Source organism: Manacus candei, unplaced genomic scaffold (genome assembly GCF_025592945.1).
Source record: "Manacus candei isolate 608988 ecotype Guabito, Panama unplaced genomic scaffold, ASM2559294v1 h1tg000052l, whole genome shotgun sequence".
Taxonomy (NCBI): Eukaryota; Metazoa; Chordata; class Aves; order Passeriformes; family Pipridae; genus Manacus; species Manacus candei.
The window spans coordinates 5,016,528-5,036,704 of record NW_026138100.1 but is presented as its reverse complement, the minus strand read 5'-3'; the positions used below and the strand labels follow the sequence as shown (position 1 = coordinate 5,036,704).

The 20,177-nt window shown below is 37.8% G+C and overlaps 1 protein-coding gene across 4 annotated transcripts in view; it reads left to right on the top strand.

Moving 5' to 3' along the window:
* MTHFD1L (methylenetetrahydrofolate dehydrogenase (NADP+ dependent) 1 like) overlaps positions 1-20,177 on the top strand; it is a 148,792-nt gene that overhangs the window by 22,025 nt on the left and 106,590 nt on the right. The window contains exons 11-16 of one of the 4 annotated variants that reach the window (XM_051801648.1): positions 3,671-3,844; positions 11,988-12,124; positions 13,365-13,411; positions 14,214-14,321; positions 15,187-15,261; positions 16,652-16,754. In XM_051801648.1, the coding sequence (XP_051657608.1) occupies positions 3,671-3,844; positions 11,988-12,124; positions 13,365-13,411; positions 14,214-14,321; positions 15,187-15,261; positions 16,652-16,754 (644 nt within the window). Of the gene's footprint in view, positions 1-3,670; positions 3,845-11,987; positions 12,125-12,876; positions 12,891-13,364; positions 13,412-13,446; positions 13,476-14,213; positions 14,322-15,186; positions 15,262-16,651; positions 16,755-20,177 lie in introns of those variants that run through there. The other 3 variants (XM_051801650.1, XM_051801651.1, XM_051801652.1) reach the window with 3 other exon arrangements.

The following is a 20,177-nucleotide window of genomic DNA, read 5'->3' as shown; positions in this document are numbered from 1 at the left end:
AGATTCTGCCATGCAGGAGAGTGTTGAAATTTTTTTGTGCTTATTTGTATGCCTGATTCTTGGCCATGCAGACCCTGAAGGGACCTCACTTCAGAAAGTCAGAGAGAGCTGGGACTGCTTAGCCTGGAGGATAGGAGGCTCTGAAGGATCTTATCAGTGTGTATAAATACAATGTACAATAATACAAAGAGGACCAAGCCAGGCTCTTTTCAGCGGTGCCCGGGGACAGGACCAGAGGCAATGGGCACAAACTGAAACACAGGAAGCTCCATGAACATCAGGAAACACTTTTTCACTGTGAGGTTGACCAAACTTTGACACAGATTGTCCAGGGAGGTTGTGGAGAGTCCATCATAGGAGATATTCAAAAGCCACCTAGACACAGTCCTGGGCAACTAGATGTCCCTACATGAGCAGGGGGTTGGAGCAAATGACCTCCAGAGGTCCCTTCCAACCTCAGCCACTCAGTGATTCTGTAATTCTGAGTCCTACTGCTGTGTTTTGGGAAAGCTGAAACAAAATGTTTTCTTCTCTAAGCATTTTGATTCACTTTTCACTGTTTTCTTACAGCAGTTGAATGGCAATGGACACAGTTGTAGTTTAAAACAGAGATGCCGAAAGAATGAGTTCTCTGTTGTATCCAGGGGCACAAGGGGGAAGAAATGCTTGTGCTTTTCCTGGGCCAGCATGTTCAATTTCTAGAACTAAAGCCAGAAAAAACTAGCCTTAAATAATACAGTTAAAAGTTAGATTAAAGTATGTGATGTCATGAGTATGATGGTAAAAAAACCCCTGGAAAAACATTATTCCCAACCCTCTCTACAACACTGTGTGTTTAGTACATAAATAATTACATAATTAATATATAATGGCATATAATATAACCAGTAATAGGACTTGCATTTTTCTGTTAACTCTATAGCTTTATGTCTTTTTTTCTTTAAATGTAAAGAAACCCTTCAGATGGAAAGTATCCTGTAATAAAATGTAATCTTGCAGTAATAAACCACGTTGTGTGGAAACAGATGGAGTTTTCATTGAAAATGAGGCAAAGTTGCTTAAGCACTAAAACTAAGAACATCTGCTTTTTGATTTCTGTGAGATCTGGGTCTTAATTGAAGTATTTCCAAATCTATTGGGTATGGAATGGAAAATTTTCTTACAAATATGCAGTAAAAAAAAAAACAGCACACAGGTGAGTAGATGTAGAGCCTTCCCCATCTTTTTCGTTTTCCTGCATTTTTTAAATTATCACTTACCATTGTCAGTGGTGGACTTCTTGCCTAACAATTTTCATTCATGCAGAAGAAACACTATTGCACATTTCCAGCAATACTGAATAATGTAACTTATTGAGTAATTCTGTTATTTCTAATATAGAGAATATATTGTCAGACTAAAAGAGCCATCTACAAATCTAGATTTCTAAATGCTAGTTGTAACCAAATCTTTTAATTTCCTGTGTTTTAGGAAAAACATTTACCAGAAATAATAGATGAGATACAAACATTTCATATGTTTCATATAGCCCCAGTAGTAGTTAACATATAAATGTAAATTCACTGTTAAATTATGCCTTTTATCATTTTATTGCTTGTATCGGTGTTCAACCTGTCATTAAAAGGATTCTAAGTTGTTAAAAGTCTGGTTGCTTTGAAGGTTTTTGAGGGAATTTCAATGGGAAAATGATGACAGCAGTGGTTTTACCAAGGGATAACTGTTAGCACCCACTGTCAATTTTACTTGACTTCTAAAAATATATCTAATTTTAATTTATCTAGAAATTCTTTACCTTTTAATTTATTTATAAGTGTTCAACTTGGTTAGTTTCACTTCTTCCACTTTTTGCCGGTACTGGTACCTCCAGATTGGGAAAAGCCTCGTTGTTTCTTCCAGGAGAAGAGGAGGAAGAAATGAGGGAAATAGGAAAGGCTGAGGTTGCTGCAGGGAGTCCTGATAGTCTGGCCTGAGATTTGAAATAATAGCTTCTGTCTTTTAGTAAAGAGGCCAATATATTTAATAGGAGCTAAAAAAGGCAAATTAACTTTGTCATTTTAGTCTACATCCTTCTCCTCTTGTCAAATGCATCAATTACTTGATGAATAGAATAGTCACCCTGAAAATTTTCTGTGCTTAAATCTTTAAGGGACCACACTGTCATCAACTTACCAATAGTTTTCTGGGACTTTATATAGAAAAGTTCTCAATGAAAACTTGAGATATTCTTTACCATGTGATGTTTGAAAGCCACTCCATCTTCTGTTCATGTTACATTTTTATTGCTAGTTGTGCTTGAAGTAATGCATAAGAAAGTCAAAGGTATATCCTATGAAAGAGGATGAGCTTAGTGTGTCTTTGAAAGAAAGTGGATTCCAGGTTAGTGCTGTGATTGAGTAACTTCTTGTCCTGTAGTACTGGATTATGTCATTGCTTGTATGGATGGTTTCTGGATTTCACTTAGCTGCTGCAGGGTGCAAAAGTGGGCTACTTGAGAATTATAATTGAATAATGGTCCCAGTTTAGGATGTCCTCTGAGAATTGCGAGCAATTAAATTGGCACAGACTGATCGTTTGCTGGTGGATGCAGAAAACAGCCAAAGTCCACACACAGAGCTGAGATCTGCCAGTAGTTTTGTGTTCATTGGTGGATACTTAAGGTCTTGCAGACTGTTTGAAAGTTCAGGACATTAGCTTTGATACCGTTGCCAGATTCTATCTTTAAAAATACTGTAATCAACTGAAATTGCAGGAAGGAATTTAGCCTGGTTAGGCTGAAAGTATTTTTGAAGTTGCCAAAGGAGACAACTCCTCACATCTTGTGTGCTGGGTCCTGGGCTTCACTGCTGCAGGAGCTTACAGCTGCCAAATGCTTATGTGGACATAATGGGCAACTAGACCAAGCTCCCAAATGAAAAATCCATAAAGGGGTATTAAATCCAAAGATCCCTGGTGGTTTAGGTCAGGAATTCCAAATACAGTAGTGTCCCCTAGCCTACAACCACCTCCCCTCAGGTAATCTATGATGTGTGCTTGCCTCAGCTGCCACTCACAGTCCTTGCTGGAGATATTCATAAGCTCACTGGATGTCTGGCCTGAGCCCTGTACTTTAAATTCCTCCTTTGTGGCCATGCTTAGTTTAGCTGTGTTTTAGAAGAGCATGAGCTGGTCTTCAAATGCCTTGTTTCCTTTGGTGCCCTCACTGGGGAGTAGTGAGGCTGAGCTTGCATGGTGCTCAGGTGTAGCTAATGTGTTTGTGTGACTGCTGGCCAAGGAATGTATGCACTTTTCAGTAAATTGTATGCGCTGAAGTATGCTGCGAGGGAGGAGAAGAGAAAGAAAAACAAAACCAGAAACATCCATTCCAGTGGGACATGCTTGAGCATCCAGCAGACATGTCTCTAGCTTGATATGAAAGCATTACGTAATATTTGGAGTCTGATTAAACGAGAGAACTCTGTGAAATTGTAACAATTAACAAACACTGCACGTGATTTTCAATGTTATATTAGGTGTTAGCTAATATTTAGGTTTGGTTAATAAAATCTGAGAGAGGATTGAAAAACTCGTTACAGTAACTCCATTGTTGGATTATTTGCTGTTGTTTTGTGCTCTGTCGTCGACCACCTAAGCTGAGAGAAATCTCCTGTCTCCTATTTGTTTTCCTTCCCAGTGATATTGAGATTTCCCGAGCACAGAGTCCAAAAGCTGTTGATGTACTTGCCAAGGAGATAGGATTGCTTACAGATGAAATTGAGATCTATGGTCAAACCAAAGCCAAAGTACGTTTGTCCCTGCTGGAAAGGTTAAAGGATCAACCAGATGGAAAATATGTTCTAGTTGCTGGGTAAGAATGCACTGTAACATCATTAGTGTCCGCTCTTTCCACTCATATTAATATAAACATGCAACTTACATCTTTTTTTTATACACTGCACAAATAAGAATCCTGAATGTTTTCATCTGTATGTTGCTCTGTTCTGAAAGTGAACAGATTTTGAACTTTTTTGAAGTAACACAGCTTTTCTTCCAAACTGTTATTACTGAAGTAAAGTATATTTTATAAAAGGTAGTTTGTTCTATGATTCTGTGAAATGTTATCTGTTGGTGCATGGAGTTTTTCTTACTGTTTTATCAGAATTTTAATTGTTTAACTTGGATATTTAAGGCTGAGTGTATTGTGTCTGTTTATAAACAAATGTTAACAGAAGCTACATGCTAATCTGTTGATATTAACAATAAATACTTTTATATTGAAGAACAGATTACAAAGTTTAAAAAGCCACGTTTTTTCTCTGAAATGTAGACATGTCTCCAGGCAGGCTTATCCTGCTTGCTGTTCCCACGATTATAGCAAATGCTAAGCTCAGCAGGAATTATGCACTTCTCTTCTGAAGAGCTTCGGGTTTTTCTTGTGTTCAGTGACACAATTTTTTCATTCACCTAGTTTACTAAGTGGAAACTTCTACCCGTGAACAAATGTAGGTTTTCATTAATATTTAAATTGCAATGTGTTGTTTATATTCTGCTTTAATCTATATGGTTACTTCCTTTTAAGTAAAACCACTCAGGTTTAAAATACAGTTTTAGGCTAATCCAGAAGGAGAAGGCTGCTCTTAACTGCCTTGATCTACTGATTCCTCACCTCGGCTAGTGTTTCACAAACTGTTTACTTCACTGTTTTCTTGCTGAGACACAGTGGATTTCTGGCGCTGTCTGAGATGGAACCATTGTATACTGAGAGACCTGATGTTACAAAGCTGAGGCAAACTATGAAGCTTTCTTCAAAGCTGTGTGATAGAAGTGCAGCATATAAAGATGTTCTTGGGGATGCTGGAGCATTTAAGAGAAGGAAGTAAATGCTGGTTGAGCTTGGTTTCTTTTGGTAGAGTTTTATTTTGGTTTGGGTTTTTTTTTGCTGCATTGGAGAAACAAAAACGTGTTCAGCATTTGGCTGAGTTTGAAGAAAGTTGCTGCCATGTATTTTCATGCTCGTGTTGTCAGCAACATCAACTGGGCACCATGCTGCAGGCTGAACCAGGCTTCTCTATCAGCAAACCTCTCATAGAAGCAGAGGTTATTTGAAAATGTCTGGAGATGCAAGATAGCACGTTGCAATGCCCCATTCAGGTGGATTTTAGTTGTGTCAGATTGCTCACACAAATACTAATGTTTCTTCACACTGCTTTGTCTCCCTGTCTTCTACAAAGAAGGTGTCTCAAGCAATTTTTGTCACAGAAGAAAGCCTATATACATGTGGAAGAAATGCAGAAGTTTTGACTAGCCAGATGAGCAGATGGCAACAAATAGAAAATTGTATCTTCTTCAGTTGATATAACATGTACAAATACTGAATGGTGTTTCACAAACAAGTGGCTGAGTTTGGTGCCTACACAACCTGATGATGCAATATGTTGCTATTTTTAACATCTCTGAAGTCATTGAATCTGGTGGGGTTAGTACAAAGCCACATCTGCTGCAGGAGGAGTGCTATATAGCAAGGTAGCTATGACTGGGAACATTCTTCTGAGAGAGTTCAAAGCTTGACTTCGAAATATTTTACATATAAAATATACATATAATGTGTGTCTGTATGCTCTCAGCTGTTCTCATTTCCTGAAATAACTGTAGCACACAACAATGATGTTAAGAAAAGCAGGGAACTCTATTTGATGAGGAGATGTTCAGTACAATGAAAATCGCGTATCACTGAAGTGTGGAAATCAGGGGGTGAAATAGTATCCTCAGTTGCCTTCGTTCTCTGCCTGCCAAGGCAAGGTCAACCAAAACCTGCCGTTTGGATTATTGTGTTTGTTCACAATAACCAAAGATATTTAGAAATTCTTTTAGAATGATGCAGTATAGGTCTTCAGAATAAATTTTCAGTGGTTCAGAGGAAACATTTAAGCTATATGCTTATACTTCAGGTTATTTGACCTGGCAGAAATATTTATAATGTATGATGGGAACTTTGCATATGTGAAGGGAGTGTAAAGTGTGTGTGTGTGTATTCAACAAACTACAAAATCTCCAACCTCCATCCATGATGCAACCAGCAACATTTGAGCCTGTAACTGCACATTTGGGTTTAAATGTTTCACAGTGTCTAGGAATTATAAATATTTGCTGCAAATGCTCTTCTAGTTTATTCCTGGTATGCTAGAGACCAAACTTGGTGTTCTGAACAGTAAAATGCAACTAAAATGTACTTCTTTATCTGTAAAGATGTCTGTATTTATGGCTTTTTTAAAAGTTACCGCTAACTTCAAAGTCTTTTTTGTTCTTTCTAAATACAAACAAATATATTTAAGTGCCTCATCCAATACAAACTTGTATGCTGAAAAATTGCAGTTTGATTAACAGATCATGTCACACAAAAATAGGATGAAGACTTTATTTCTTCATAACTTTCATTCTGTTCTGTATGGAGAGCATTTCTTTCACTTCTTTTCATTCTTGCTTTTTTATTGTCTCTGTCTTTGGCTTGTTACAGGGCTCGTGTTAAGACACCATAGGGACAGAGTCATGAGTTACCATGTAGTAATTGGTTCTTGGGCATTAACTGACTACATACAGGCTTTTAGTGTGCTAAATAGTATGTCACTGGATATGTTAACACAAACTGCCTCCACTTATTGCAAGCTGAAAGCATGCAAATGAATGAAGCTTGTGCATGACCTACTAGCTAAGTTTAGTGCCCAGGGTAACTTAATCATGCATTCAAGAATGTAGATAGCATGTTTGCAAACACAGTACGAAATTACAGCTAAAATTTGCTAGAGCGTATGTGTGTATATATTGCAACATTTTGTTTCTAAATGGTCTAGTGGAGTGGCTTTTACCAGATAATTCTGGAAACTCATTCACTTCAAAAATGCAAGATGAGGAATAATAGAATGTGGAAAAATTATGAAATATGTTACTGCTTTTAGCAAGAAGAGGGCTAGGTTTTGAATGCTGGAAAATTTAAAATCAGTACTTTTCCCCTAGCAGTAATAGATTGTTCTGTGATGAACTACCTTTTCAGTAAGGTAGGAAAATAAATACTGACTTAATGCCTTGTACCAGCTGTATGATGGTAAATACTTTGGGGATACAATTTTCAGATTTGGGATTGCATTTAGCTTCTGAGAGGTATGTATTGGATTGTATTTCTTTTCACTGTGTTTCTTGGGCCACAAGGCACTTAAAAGCTAAGAAAAAGGGAAAACATATAATAAAGGAAAAACACAGGGAAGAGTAAGAGGGGAAAATAGCCCTCTGTTGATGCACTGAATTGTCTGACAGTCCAAAGCAGAGTCGTAGTTGAGACAGTTTGTCAGGTATTCGTCATGTCATTGCACAGCTCCTGATTGGGATTACCTTGGATGAGGCTTTAGCGGCTTTTAAGAGTTTGTAGTCGAGGATTCCTCAGTCTGTTCCTGTCTTTGTTTAGTCATTTTAGCTTCACAGTGATATCTGTGCTTTCATATTTGGAAGTTCCAGTCCCACATGAAGATGCCACTGCGATGGTGTCATAATGTCACCTCGTTGAGGTGACAGTAGTTGCAACACTTCTGTGCTCAGAAATATATTTCTGACAGTTGTAATCTTGGATGGGATATGTATGTAAGTGGCCTCCATAGGCTGGTTTCCGTGTGGATCACAGGAATTATGGGCTTATTAAAATCTTTGAAGCTGCTGATACCTATAAGTCTAAGGTAGGAAATTTAGAGAGAATTGTCACATATCCAGTACAGTTCTTGCTGGAGTCACAACGGCTGGCATAACCCTTGTGAGGAAGTTACAGAATCTCCCTGTTTGTTTATTTTCTCTTTGGGAGACCTCATGTAGCTTTCCCACAGAAACAGCTCTGCTGTAAGCTAATGTGATGTATAACAAACAAACAAAAAGTCTGCATATTCTTATCTTTGTTTTGGTATACATAAAGAGAGAAGGCTTTCAGTGTTATGGAAAACTTACTTTGCCAAGGAGCTGATGACTGCTTGGTAGGTGGCAAAGTAAGTTTTAAGGAGGAAAATGATGGTGGGGTTTCTATGTTTTGATTGAAAACATATTAAAGAAATTTGAAGAATAATGCAAATGGCTGTAAAAGTCTCTTGAAATTCATTAAAATTTACTGCATTTTAAAGAAGATTTCTCCTGGAAATCTCGCACGTTGCGCAACTGAGCTAAAGTTAGCCATTGGCAGTTGTAATTTTATACCCATGTGATAGAGTGACCTAAACTACAAGAGTGTAGGTTCTGTAGTGTAGCCAGCAAAAATATTTCAGTGTCCACAAAACAGCTTAAGTTGATTATTGTATTTATAAAAACTGATCAAAGTAGACCAGGTACAAAAGGAAAGATGGTTTAAATAAGCATTCCAAGGGAAATTTTTGGAATAAAATTTTCTTTTAATTTCAGACTTTTGTTTTGTTTTTCTTTTAACTAATATTTAAAGCTGAGGTTTAGAGCTGGTGCAGAGTATATCAGTGCACTGGAAATTCAGAGGCAAGATCTCTTCCTGTCAGTTTAATCAATGAGCAATGGTGTGTTTCTCTTTTTGGTTTTTGGAAAAAGATCTGTTTTACAGAAAATTCACAGGGCTTTCTGGCTCATTTTACCTTGTCGTTTTAGAATAGGCCAGTCAAGTTACAAGAGCATTTTAGTAATGTTGCACTTGATTGTGTGTTATCTTCTGTGACAAATAGATACTATCCTTCATGCTACTACCAACATGCCTTCTTGTTTATGTATTTGTCTATTCCAATTTCCTTTCCTTTACTGGATAGGAGGCTGCATCTTTGTTTTGTAAGAGTTGTAAAGAGTCCCTGCCTTGCTGTGCACACCAGGTCAGCCACCTACCATGTTTTGAGCTGCAACTGAGTAAATAATTTAGTGATGGTGTCTCTGAATTCTCTTGAATGTGAACTTCGTGTGTCTGATACTCAGAAATAGAGATAGCCAGCAATAGAAAACATTGCAAATACAAGTTGTTCCATTAGTAATATAGACGTTGTGTGCACTGAGTTTTTGGGGTTTGTGTAAAGTTCTTTACTGGTAACTTCCAGTAAACAATTATAGGTGACTCTTTCATAGTAGAATAGTTTGCTTTTTGGTGTTTTGCTTTTGTTGCTTTTCCTTTTTGTTTTGTTGTTATTGTTTTCAAATAATTAATAGATAACTAGTTTTTACTTTCTTAAGTCTTTGAGTGCAGTAATGCCTCAGGATTACTCATAAATCTGGCTTTAATCTGGAATAAGAGGATCAAGTAAATGAGATGAGGACAATAGACAAAAATTAATGAGATAGTAGGAGAACAAGGGGTAGGAAGACACAATGCTAAGAATGATTTGAATGGGTTTTGGGAAACCAGTGTTAGAACAGTAGTCAGAAGAGTGAAACTGGTAGCGAAAGTGATTTTAACCTGGCTGTGGTGCTCTGAAAGAAGCATGTTTGTACAAAAGTAAGAATCCTAGGACAAAAAAGAGATGGCAAAAATAGTGATGGAAAAACTGGAAGCTATTGTTGTGGCAACAGTAAACAGCCTGAGGGCTCCCTGTCCTGACAATGTAGAGATAAAAGTATCCATTCTTCTGGGAACTGCAAACTTGAAAGTAAAAGAAATGAAGTAGGCTTCTATGCTACTGCAGTAGATCAGAAGGAAATAAGAAGTCCAAGTACGGATAAAAGATGACAAGGACCAAAACCACTTTTGAGAGCAGATAAAAGATATGCTCCAATTCTCCCACCTTTTGTTGGCTCTACGTGGGTATTTTGCTAAAATTCTGTGAATTCCTTTTAAGTCAAAGGAGTGCCATTCTAAGATGATGAAATAGCCTGGATAGTAAGTTATTGACAATGTTTTAGAGTTTGATGGTTGGTGAACACAATGTTATAAATGTGGAAAAAAATTACTAAAACCAAACGCCTACATTAAGTAACCCATGTAATACACGGTCATATAAGAGCAGTTCAAGGTGAAGAGTCTTAGCTCAGGGATTCTCTTATAGATGTGCTAAACTCCATTGATTTCACTGGAACTTTAGTTAAAACACTACTTTTCTAAATAGGAAATTCTTTTCCTAGAACAGTATGAAGTTGTTAATTTGGCTTGCCTCCTGTTGCCCAAATTTTTCCAGATATACTTAACAAAGGTTTCTTTTTTAAAAAAAAAAAAAAAAAAAAAAAGCCCTGGATCTGATGCTGCTGTTGTAAAAGATAGATTTGTGAAAAGTTAGTGTTTCTCATCTGTTTACATTTGTGGGACAAAGAATGGCTTTTGCCAATCTGTGAACTTACTGAACTAAGCTGAATCTTATGATTATGCTAATGCTTTTATGCCATTTGAATTGTGATCTGAGGCTAGCAATATCTTGGAAAAATTACTGGTGGGGAAAGGAAGTGTTTCTAATTAGATCTAGATGTTTTAGCTCAAATTTTGAAGAGGTCATAGGATAAGGGTTCCCCTTTCACTACGATGTGTGTGCATACTTGTATTTCTTTGGGAATGAACATTAGTTCTTAACATCAGCTTCACCAAAGTACTTCTCTGCAGGTAGAGAAGGCAGCAAAGATCCGAATGGTTACACTTTGCCATACAGTAGGATTTGTGAAAATGATGTGAGTGGAAAAAGGACTGGGGTGGAGCTTTTGTCTTTTGCCAGTCAGAAAAAGAAATGCTGTGCCTAAAATGAATCATCTGAATGCATTTTGGAGATGTGTTCATACTTCAACGAGGAAAAACAGAAAGAGGAGTAAAACCCTAGCACCCCTACACAATTTTAACATCATCATGGCTGGGCTTCACGAACGAAGATTTAGGAAGGCTCTATCCACATTTGTTACAGGCACACTGGTGGCTAATGAGGCCAATACGAGATAGACATATCTGATTGCAAAAGGCACAGCAGAAAAACTCCTTAGGTGGTATATTCTGCAAGACACGATTCTTTCTGCGTTGCCTTTTCTCCTCGAGAGTGATCCTGTGTGCTTTCTCAAAGGCATCAGCAGCGTTATAGATGGTGTGTCTCCAGGCCTCCCGATTTGAGACCAGAGTAGACCAGTTATGTTGATCAAATCAAGCAATTTTAACATGGATCATAAACAAGTGTGATGATGTTGGAAGTAGGAAGAACATCACTTAAACTGAGATGTCTCTCATTCACTGAAGGCTGATAAGTTTTCTACTTGCAAAATCAGCTGTCATTGTCCCTTCATTAAAGGGGCAAGAATCGAGTGTTCTCTAGGGACAAGAATATAGTGGAGGTTAGAGTCTTTGATTTGAGATTGGATATCTTTCTAAAATTCTATTCAATTTGGTCTAGATGTGGGAGCTGTAGCATGATGCTTTTGAGCTTTTGTGTGGACTATGATTGTCATTGTCCCTTATTACCCTAAAATCTGCAAAAATATCATGAAACTCAAGTGTAAAATAAATCATGTTAAGTTGAATATAGTGAATTTTGTGTCCTGTTTTATTTGAAAGGCAATTGGTCTGTCATTGTTGAGGGTTATGATGACATAGAAGCTGGAGAGGGATAGTTGAGTTCTACAAACAAAAATGTTGGTTATTTAATTTAAAATATTCTGTTATTTCATTCAAAGTTTGAGCAGTGGAAATAAAAGATCTCATGCATTACTACAAAAGAGTATTAATACATGCTTAGAGTATTGTGATGGATGGTTTGTTAATGAAACTGGTGAGATTTTTGTGCTGTAATAAAAATGTCTAAATTCAATATATTCTTTTTAGAACTTTTGCCAAAATAATCTTCTCTTTTTCTGCTATCATAGTAAATTGCTTAAATAGAAGACACATGTATATTAGCATTTCAGCTTGAGCTAGGGGCTAACATTGTGGCAGTATTTTTGTGAAGATAAAGTAATCTTATTGAAATTTGCTGTACAAATATTCTTCATTGAAATCAAAAGCTTTAGGTTCAGATATCCTTAGCCAGGCTGACATCAGCAAAGAATTTGATTAATCTTTTTTCTTGTTTTTCCAGAATAACCCCAACACCCCTAGGAGAGGGGAAAAGCACAGTCACAGTTGGTCTCGTTCAGGCACTTACTGCACACCTTAAAATTAATTCCTTTGCTTGTCTGAGACAACCTTCTCAAGGACCTACATTTGGAGTTAAAGGTACCTAACATTTGCAGAACCTATGACCTCTTTCAGATTAAAAGGAAATACAACTTTTTTGGTTTTTCTTTTATTTCTTCTCTTTTAATTTCCTAATTACTTCACTCGGTGGATTGCCCGAGTGGTAGTATATTTGATTTTTTAATATGTATGTAACTAATAGCTAAAGGTGTCTTGCACACAACTTCCTGTGCAAGGTTCATATCTATGTTCATGCACTCAGCATGTATTGATAATGCAGATAAAGCCCAAATGTAATGAAAGGAAGAGGAATGTATTAGCCAGGAGAAATTTTGCGAGTATGCACCCTTCCAGCCACCCCTCTACTTGGAGACTCCCTAAATATGTTCATAAGTGTTATTGTTTAATTATTCCTTGAGGAAGAGTCCATACTGGATATTTCCAATCAATACAACGAAATCAGCAGTTGTGCATATGGTTCAGCTGTGTCAGCATCATGTTTGGCTAGGTCTGAACTTCTTCTTTCTGTTCTCCTGAGCTGTCACCTCTAATCGTGGCCTGCTGCCTTTTTGCCTAGAAACCCTGAGGCCTGAGGGCCAGGTAAGACCAAGCCAGATTTCAAGCCTGTCTTCAATGCTGATAGGAAGTAATGCAATCCTTTTTTTTGCCATTTCTCAGCTGAAATTGGTGCCTAACGGGCGCTCCCCATCTGCTCTACTTTGCTTTGCTGAAGTTTAAGTTAAAAAGTTTGATTTCAGCTGGAAGGCTCCTGGTGCTTGGTGCTTCTCAGCTAAGACTGGTGCATGTGAGTGCTTTAATCCCTCCACTCAACTTGTGCATAAGCTACAGCAGATTTCTTTGCCTGTACCCTGAGAGGCAGGGGGGAAGGAGCACTCAGGAGAGGGTGCGAAGATTTCATTCAGAAGCAGTTCTTGCTTGTGACTGCCATGTCTTTCCACCCGACAACTGCATGTGCATGACTGTGTCCTAAATCTGGGCAAGAGCAGAGGGTAGCCCTTATGTAGCCAAAGCCTGCACCAACCATCACATGTAGGCTTTCATTTCAGATCTAGAATTCCCTTTTTACTGTCTGCTGAAAAAAAGCCAGCAAGGTTAAGGAAATCCCGTTTATTTGAGAACATCACTGGTCTTTTTTGATAGAAATAAAAATACTGAAAATATGTCATCAACACTGTATGTTTCACTTTGTTTATTTAAAGATGGGGTTTTTTTTCAAAACCAGTGGGAGTCTGATGAGACCATATGCTTTCCTGTACAGGTGGAGCAGCTGGTGGTGGATACGCTCAAGTGATCCCCATGGAGGAGGTGAGACAGCCTCAACTTGCATTTTGTGATACACTTTAAGGAGCATGATGGTATTCAGTTGAAGGTCAGACTTGATGATTTTGGAGGTCTTTTCCAACCTTAATGATTCTGTGATATTCACAGGGCTTGTTTGGAAATGTGTAACAGTTTCACCCTAAGAGAAGTCAAGGGCTTGCGTTGGTTGCTGTCACTACTCCTCCACAGTAGGCTCTGAAGTGTCATTAAAACTGACTTTCTGACTTCCTCTGTCAGATTCATAGAAATACAGTACCTATGTAACACAGGTTTTAATTTAATCTAAGATGCCGATTTTGGAGTTTTCCATAAAACTTTGTTGGTCAAACAGTGTCATGCCTGTGAGGTTATAAGATGTTCTGCAGCTAGCAGAAAGCTGACATACCAAAAGCCCCAAAGCCAGCATGCTTGGTGTGCTCTGGGGGAGATTCAGCAGTAATCTACACCTCTGGTCCAGGTCAATTAGTAATTACCAGCAGTAAACTGATTTAGTATTAATTATGTGACACTGTAGCCCTTGACTTCTCATTCTTGAATCATTTAGCAAAGAATGAAGATGTTTGTGGCTTTGTTTGACTAAGCTTAGGGTATTTTACCACATACTCAGGTGGGAACAAGTCCTTCGTATGGCTCAGTGTGTTTTCAGCCTGGAAATATGTAATCTACACAAACAGGTGACTAATCAGGGCTGCAGCCTCAAGCAGATTGCTGCTGCTAATTTGTCTGAGATTCATAAATTAAATTAAATGTTTTCTTATAAAAAGATCTTGTTGCTTTCACCTTCTAGTTCAATCTTCATTTGACCGGAGACATTCATGCTATAACTGCTGCAAATAATTTGCTGGCTGCTGCTATTGATGCTAGGATCTTGCATGAAAACACTCAGTCTGATAAGGTGAGAATTATTTTCTCATATCCACATGACATTTTTTCTTCTTCTTTCAATAAACTGCATTTCAAAGCAAAACAACTTGTTTATATTTTTATATTTTCACCATATGAACAGGAACTATTGCTGAAGCCATTCTATGTTCTGCTGTGAAATTTTCCTTACAGAATACATTTTTCTGGCAAATGGCTATCATAAGGTAGTCTTTAAGATAAGGATCTTATGCCCAGAATATTGACAACTATTTCAGACTGTACTAAATATTGTTATTAAGGATGTGTTCCCTATATATAATATACTTTTCAGTAATTTGTAAACTCCACATAAAATTACAATTTACTCTTCTGATGTCTAGTTGGATATGATGTACCTTAAAAAGAAGGAGATGTGAGGAAAAATAAACTTTCCCTCTGCTAAACCTATTGTGACCTTAACACAAATGCTAACTTGAGTCTTCAAAAGGAAGGGAGAAAGAAAGGAAGGAACCTCTTCTTTCTGACTGCAGTGTTAAAACTGAGCAGGGTTGTCATATTCCCTTTACTTGGTACAACACAAGTGTGCACTTTGTCCAGTTTGCAAATGTTGATTATAGTTTGAATAATTTGGGCCTTGGCCAAGTTTTGAGAGGTTCCCAATTTCAAATTTTTTTTTTTTTTTTGGTAAAACATAAAAACCTAGTAATTTTTGGTAATTGGACATAGAGATTGCTCAGAAGCCTTCTACCTTATCAGAATTGATTTTTAAATGGCTAACCAGAAGTCCACAACTTACGTGGTTGGAAAATTCTTACTGAAATTAGGTGGAATAAATTTGAAAAGAATTAGCTTTTTATAACTTTTTCTTTCATTAACTTCTTGTGTGTTTTTTCTAGTCTTTGTATAATAGGCTGGTTCCAGTAGTTAATGGCATGAGAGGATTTTCTGCTATTCAGCTTGCCCGTCTGAGAGTAAGTTGTTAATACAGTCTCTCCTCAATTATAATTATATGTATATATATAAAATTATATACATTCTCTCTTCATAAAATGGATTCTCTTACACAACTTGTTTAAAATTATTTGATGTATGGGGCTGAGTTTATATCAACCCTCATGAATTTATCAAGTCCAGACTTTTTTCTGAAAGCAACATCCTTGGAGTAATAGGATCTGGGGCTGATATTATTTTCATAACTAACATTTTTGCTATTCTTTTCTCCTGAAATAAACCAGTAATGTTTTTAAATGCTGTGTCTTTTCTGATGAAATATTAAAGTTAGAGGTTTTAAAATACTTTTCCTATTATGGTAGAGTCACGTTTGAAAGCTCACATTCTTTGGTTTTGCAATATTTTCTGGTTTTAAAATTTATTATAGCATATACTTCTGGGGTTTTATTGATGTCAATTTGACAGTGTACTTTGTTCAAGGGGTAGAAGTACATTTGTACATACAGTGTATTTTTGCATTCCATGTTGCTTCCTAAATGCCTCCAGAAGAGCTTCCTGTGCAATTCATGTATGAATAACATATCTGGATTTGAGAATGCCATTCTGATAAATACCTAGAGAGCAAAACAGTCCACTAGCTTAGGAGAAAGAGAATTTGAACCCCTTGAATATGACCCTTAAGGACAGCTTCAGTCTTCTGTGTCCAATTTCATGTTTGTTGTTGGCTTATGAGTCCTGACTGGTGTTGTTTCAGAGTCATTGGATGGCAATGGACAGCTGCCATGTGCACACGTGGTATTGGGGTGTGGAAAGGGGGATAGAGGTAGTACCAGCTTCTGTTTTGGGAAGGGAGGAAAAGAAAGTTCTCATAACATTGTAAGCTTTTGTGCTGCTCAAGTGAATGTCAGTAAACTAAACTGTGGATGATGCCTGCTTGACTCTAAAGCAGAGTCCCTCTCACAGATTGTTCTGTCAGAATTTTGGAGTGTTTTCATTTTGTCCTCATTTACACTGTTACAGGTAACAGGTTAGGGAAGGAGGGGAAGTGTTTCTGTTACTCATGACATACTAGTTATCTCTGCATTTGAAATGGATTTCTCTCTTCATATAAGCTGCAACTAAGTAAAAAATAGTTTGACTTTATAACATTCAAATACATGCATCATAATTTCCAGTATAACTGACTTATTTTGCTGTGAATGATTCTTAGTATAATGATTCCTTATATCTAAAAAAAAACTCCATTGTAAAAAAAAAATCTTTATGGGATGGGATTACATTTTTTTGAAAGAGGATTATTAAGATTGAAACTCCTCACTTACATGTGTGAGGTTGATAAGCCAGAGGAGCTATACCATTTGAAGCAAATAAGGCATTTCACTGTACTTCTTTAATTTGTTTTGTGTGTAGAAGCTGGGAATAAACAAGACTGATCCCGAGACTTTAACAGAAGAGGAGATCAGCAAATTTGCACGCCTTGATATTGACCCATCTACCATAACGTGGCAAAGAGGTATGTAGTCAGAAAGCCTCACTTCAGCTTGGATTTAATAGCTTATTTCTTATTTTGCTTAATGTTACCTGAATCAGAGTTGTTTATGCTCTCTGACTGTAAGAATAACCAGTTTGCAAGTGTGAAATGTAGGTGCATAACAAATGTTAGTGTAGCATATTGCTCTAAACTTGGCCAAATATCTGCAGTAACTCAAGAGACTTTGCTAAAATTATGAAATACAGGTTTCTTTAAAAGTTTAAATGCATCCCTGGTCTCTCTCACATTAGGTAATACGTCTTCAAACATATGGAAGTGTCTTTTCTGTGCATTTTACAAATCTTAGCCATTCTTTTCATAACTGTATCTATTATGGTTTTAGATTATTTGTAGTTACTCTTCTTGATTTTGGTCCCTCATCCTCTCCAACTCGACAACCTGGGTAGCTCAAGAGACTAAATAGGCTTAAGGGATTATGTGTTTTTCTTATTTTTGAAGTGTCTTGAGTTATTTACTTCATTAGGAAGAAGAGCTAAAAATGTGGTAAAGTTGCCAAATAAACTGATATCCACCCTTAGGCAACTCCCTCTGCTTTGTCGTTTTAGTACTGGGTCAAATTTCAGTGTTTACCTCAACTTCTGTATCTGTCTTTTTCTTTTTTGAGGAAGTAAATGATACATAAAGTTCTGAGCTAAATACCACTGAATTTTATTTTCCTTCTTAGTTCTCAAACACTGAAGTTATTAGTTCAAAAATTATTGTTAAATGGAATGTATTGTGATGCTTAGAAAAAAAGGTGAATCTGTTGAGGAGTCTCGGTCATGCTTTACTGTACCCTTTGTGTGCATGTCATCTCAAACTTGGGATATTTTTCTCAAAATAATTCTGAGGATGTGGCATAAGATGTTTTTTATTAGTCACACAGTGTGTCTGGAAGAGACCTGTATTAGGGTGAAGGAGTAATATAAATATTTAATGTAATATGACTCGTTTTTATCAGCATGGGTTTGGGAGGAGGCAAAATTGCTCAACAGCTGTTAACCTCAAGTGAGTTATTTAATTAATCTCAAACAATGTTAGTGGAATTTCTATTCCACAAAGCTCTATATGATGTATATACCTTAAACATTTCAGAAAAAAAATACTGGCTGTAGGAATGTTTTAGATGACTTGGAAAATGTTTTATTTAGGACTGTTTCCACAGTCCATATGTCTGTGAAGCTTGTTACGTACCAGGGAATTTGTGGGGAAGAAGAGTAAGCTATCAGATTTTCTGAAAATTAATTTTAATCAGGACCTGTTTCCATAGAAGTGTCACAAGCTTAAAGTTCATTGTCATCTTATACTAACTTGAACACATACAACATGCTGAAAAGCAGGAAAGCTTCCCCTTACTTACCCTTCCCCTGGTATTTGGATTCTGTTTACATTTCTAGAGAATAAAGAATTGGATACATTAAACCTAGCACTTGTTTGAAAATAAACTTTTATGAAACATTTGCTTTGGGTAAAGAAAGAGGGGAAATTTAGAGAAGGAAAAATTGCTTTTGTGGCAAAACAAGTTATTTCTTATTTTATTACTACTTAGTGCAGTTATTGGAATCTTCTTGGAGAATGAATGACCATAGTGAGAAAGTAAGTATATCCCAGTGACCAGAAGGAGTTGCAGGGGCAGTTACAATTCACGGTAAGGATGTTCAGGTTACATGATTTCACTAGGAAGGACCAGATAAAAAGCAACCCACTGGCTGTCCAGGCTGGTGGGAAGGCTAGTTCCTGCCCTCAGCAGTACCTGGGTAGGCAGGAAAGACACTTAAGTCTGCTTAAGGCTGCTTGTGAGACTGAGTTTCCTAAGAGGAGAAGGGAAAAGTTTGTGCTTGAGAGATTAGCTTGCCATATGCCTTCATGGTGGCATATGGTACCACAGCTTGGTACAAAGCTACGACTTCCATGTCCCGGGCTCTGTCCTGTAATTTCTGCCAGTATTGTAGTATTTTAGAGTATGACTGTATATAAATAGAAACCAAACTGAGTTAGCTGAATCTGTGTTGCACCATCCCTTAAATGGAATTCCTGAAGAAATTAGAGGCCTAAATACCATGTAGTGGAAAGAAGGCATGTATGGTATTTACAACTGCCCCAAGAGAAATGTCCAGGAAGGGGGGAAGTGCCTTAAACCTTGTTTTTCTTCCAGCTCACTCGCAACCCTGAATTGGGGTTGAGTAAGATTGAGATTCAAAGTCCCTCTTGTTCTTGGATGATTATGTCATCCTTATCTGTACAGACAAATTTGTTAATTTCTAAAAGCAGTGGAAGGAACTGATTTGCTCAGACCTTGAGTACAGAGAACTTCTCTCGAGGTTCCTTGGTTCTCTGCTTATAAATGAACACAAGTCAGTCTTTTAGTAGATGTAGATTTGAATGCCAAGCTACAGGCTGAACTGTTTAAAAGTGTCTTCCCCCCTTTATTTTAGGGTTGGCGCAAATTGAAACATTTCTAGGACTACAGAGCCTGTAAGAAAGAAAGACTCTATTTTTGCATTCTGTAGGGATTGACATGCCTCCTTGTCCTATCACTACATGCCCTTGTAAAAAGTCCCTCTCCAGTTTTCTTGTAAACCCCTTTAAGTAATGGAAATCGCTACAAGGTCTCCCTGGAGCCTTCTCCAGGCTGAACAGTGTCGACTCTCTCAGCATGTCTGCATAACACAGGTGCTCCATCCCTTGATCATCTTCATGGCCCTCCTCTGGACTCACTCCAACAGGTCCACCTCCTTCTAATGTAGGGGGTCCCAGAGCTGGACTCAGTGCTACAGGTAGGGTCTCACAAGGGCACAGTAAAGGGGGAGAATCACATCCCTTAACCTGCTGGCTATGCTGTTTTTGATGCAGCCCAGGATACTGGGCTTTCTGGGCTGCAAATGCACATTGCTGGCTCTTATGAACCAAGTTCTTCTCCCCAGGGCTGCTCTTGATGCATGCTCCGCCCAACCTGTACTTGTGCTTGATATTGCCCCAAACCACATGCAGGACCTTGCCCTTGGTCTTGTTGAATTTCACGAGGCTTGAAAAGGCCAAGCTCTCAAACCTGTCCAGGTCCCTCTGGATGCCATTCCTTCTCTCCATCCAGCACATCAACCACACTGCACAGCCTGGTGTCATTGGCAAACTTGCTGAGCATGCACTCCATCTCACTCTCAAGAAACACTGCTCATCACTGGTCTCCACTTGGACACTGAGCCATTGAATGCAACTTTGAATGTGACCATCCAGCCAATTCCCTATTCACTGAGTGGTCCATCTGTCAAATCCACTTCAGAGATAATGATATTATGTAGGACGTCCTCCTAATGTTTCTTCCTAGGAAGCATCCTGATCAGTTCTCAGCAGATGAGAGCTCTTCGATTATTCTCAGTCCTTCCTTTTGGCTACTACAAAGGCAGG